The sequence below is a fragment of the Cynoglossus semilaevis genome, chromosome W, assembly GCF_000523025.1.
Source record: "Cynoglossus semilaevis isolate Cse_v1.0 chromosome W, Cse_v1.0, whole genome shotgun sequence".
Classification (NCBI taxonomy): Eukaryota; Metazoa; Chordata; class Actinopteri; order Pleuronectiformes; family Cynoglossidae; genus Cynoglossus; species Cynoglossus semilaevis.
Genome location: NC_024327.1, coordinates 1,721,809 through 1,723,640, shown reverse-complemented (window position 1 = coordinate 1,723,640; position 1,832 = coordinate 1,721,809). Strand labels below are relative to the sequence as shown.

The window sequence follows — 1,832 nt, the reverse complement described above, 5'->3', positions numbered from 1 at the left end:
ATATAAATACATATATGTGGGTGTAAAGGGAAGAATTCTATACATGTACATATATATGTACATGTATAGAATATATATAGGGAAGAATTTTATATATGTACATATATAAAATTCTTCCCTCACATATATAATCTTTCCTTACACATATATATATATACACACATATAAATACATATATGTGGGTGTAAAGGGAAGAATTTTATATATATGTACAAATATTTCAGGGTTTTTTGGACTAATTTTATCATCACGTCCAAACTGTGACGTCCACTGAGGTTATATATTTATATATTTGAAGGATATGAGGGTGAGGGATCCAGAGGGTGTCGGTGAGCCACCCGCAGCCGTCGTCCTGGTCCTGCAGCCTGTCGTAGGTGGACCTCAGCAACCCGGCGTCTTCTTCGTCCAGACCCTCCCTCCAAAGGCTGTGAAGGATTCTCCTTTCCTCCCGTAGAGAGCGCCCCCTGTAGGGATGAGTCCTTTTGCTCCATTGGTGGCCGTGGTAGACTCTCCATCTCCTCGTTGCCTTCGTCCACTGTTTTATCCTTAAAAAGTTCTTGTCCTCGTGCCAAAGGCCCGGCACATTCTCCAGACCCTGTAACGGTTTCGTTCTGGAACTGGTCCACACTTGCGTGGACCCGTGGACAGTGTCTGGAGACGGTTCTGAGAGGCTGCACGGCGAGGACACGGCCCCAAGACCGTCATCGCTCAACACGGACGGTGAGTCCGGCAGAGTGGGCGTGTGTGTCCTCTTGTGGACCAGTGCTTTACGTGGTAGAAAAATGTCTCTCCCGGGGGTCTTTGGGGCTAATACATACGGATTAGTGGACAGGGGCGGTACAGCCAGGGGGCTGCTCAGGGGTGAGCCCTCGGACAGTAGCGTGTGTTTCCCGGATGTAGCCGGAGCTCTCAAGGAACTGAACTGCGTCCAGGCGCTGGTCTCCTCTCTACCAGGGGTTTTAGGCACTTCCTGGTAAATGTCAAACGAAGCCAGGGGGAAGTGCGCGTGAACTTCCACGAGGTCGATGCTCACAAGGGGGGAGAGGGAACCATATTCACTGGCGTCCCCCGAGTCCTCCCCCTCCAGTTCAGGCACTGTTGCTTTGCCTGGTGTTTGTGGACATTCCACCTCCTGCACAGCAGAGGACGCTGGTTTGCTCTTAATCAGAATGTCAGGGTCGCTGTCCCCCAGGTATCCTGTCGGTGTCGCGGGTTTCAGGTTGTCACCGTGTTCTGGAGACTCGTGACTCGTGATGTCAACGTCCAGGTCTGGTTCGACTGTAAAAACTAAAAAAAAAATTACGATTGTATCACTTGAGCCCTGAATTTAAATTGTTTGAGATTTTTCTGCCGACGTGTTACCTGAGAGTTCTAGAGGGGACGGAGGATCCTGGTGCCGGCTGGTTTTCAGTTCCATCAGAGCGTCAAAACCATCTATGTCCCGTTGACAGGATAAATATGGTTCCTTGTCCGACCTGGTGTCCGACCTCTGGTACGGTTCTGACCAGTCCTGCAGACACAGGTCCAAGTGAGCGACCGGTGTCAGTGGAGCTGCAGAGTTCAGGGGAGGCTCCAGATCCACCGACTCCTCATCTGAAGTCAACGTCAAGATTCTTGTCTTCACACCGTCCACCGTGTCTTCATCCTCTGGATAGAGGTCGGAAAAGGAAGAGTCCTCAAAAGTCTCTGAGAAGGAGGAGGAGGAGGAGTCGCAGTCTGAAGAATATTCACTGTCCCCTGAGGAGCTGCTCTCTGAGAGAGAGTCTAAAATAGTTAATAACAAAAACTTAATTAGTTATGTCATCAGTTAGCTACAACAGTCCTGGTACAGA

General features: G+C 49.5%; 1 protein-coding gene across 1 annotated transcript in view; it reads right to left on the bottom strand.

The window, feature by feature from the left end:
* Positions 1–1,832, bottom strand: part of LOC103396917 (histone-lysine N-methyltransferase SETD1B-A-like) — a 20,271-nt gene that overhangs the window by 6,905 nt on the left and 11,534 nt on the right. Inside the window, exons 11-12 of the mRNA XM_025052909.1 lie at positions 1,363–1,764; positions 304–1,278 (exon numbers count right to left, since the gene is read on the bottom strand). Coding sequence (XP_024908677.1) covers positions 304–1,278; positions 1,363–1,764 — 1,377 coding nt within the window. The remainder of the gene's footprint in view (positions 1–303; positions 1,279–1,362; positions 1,765–1,832) is intronic.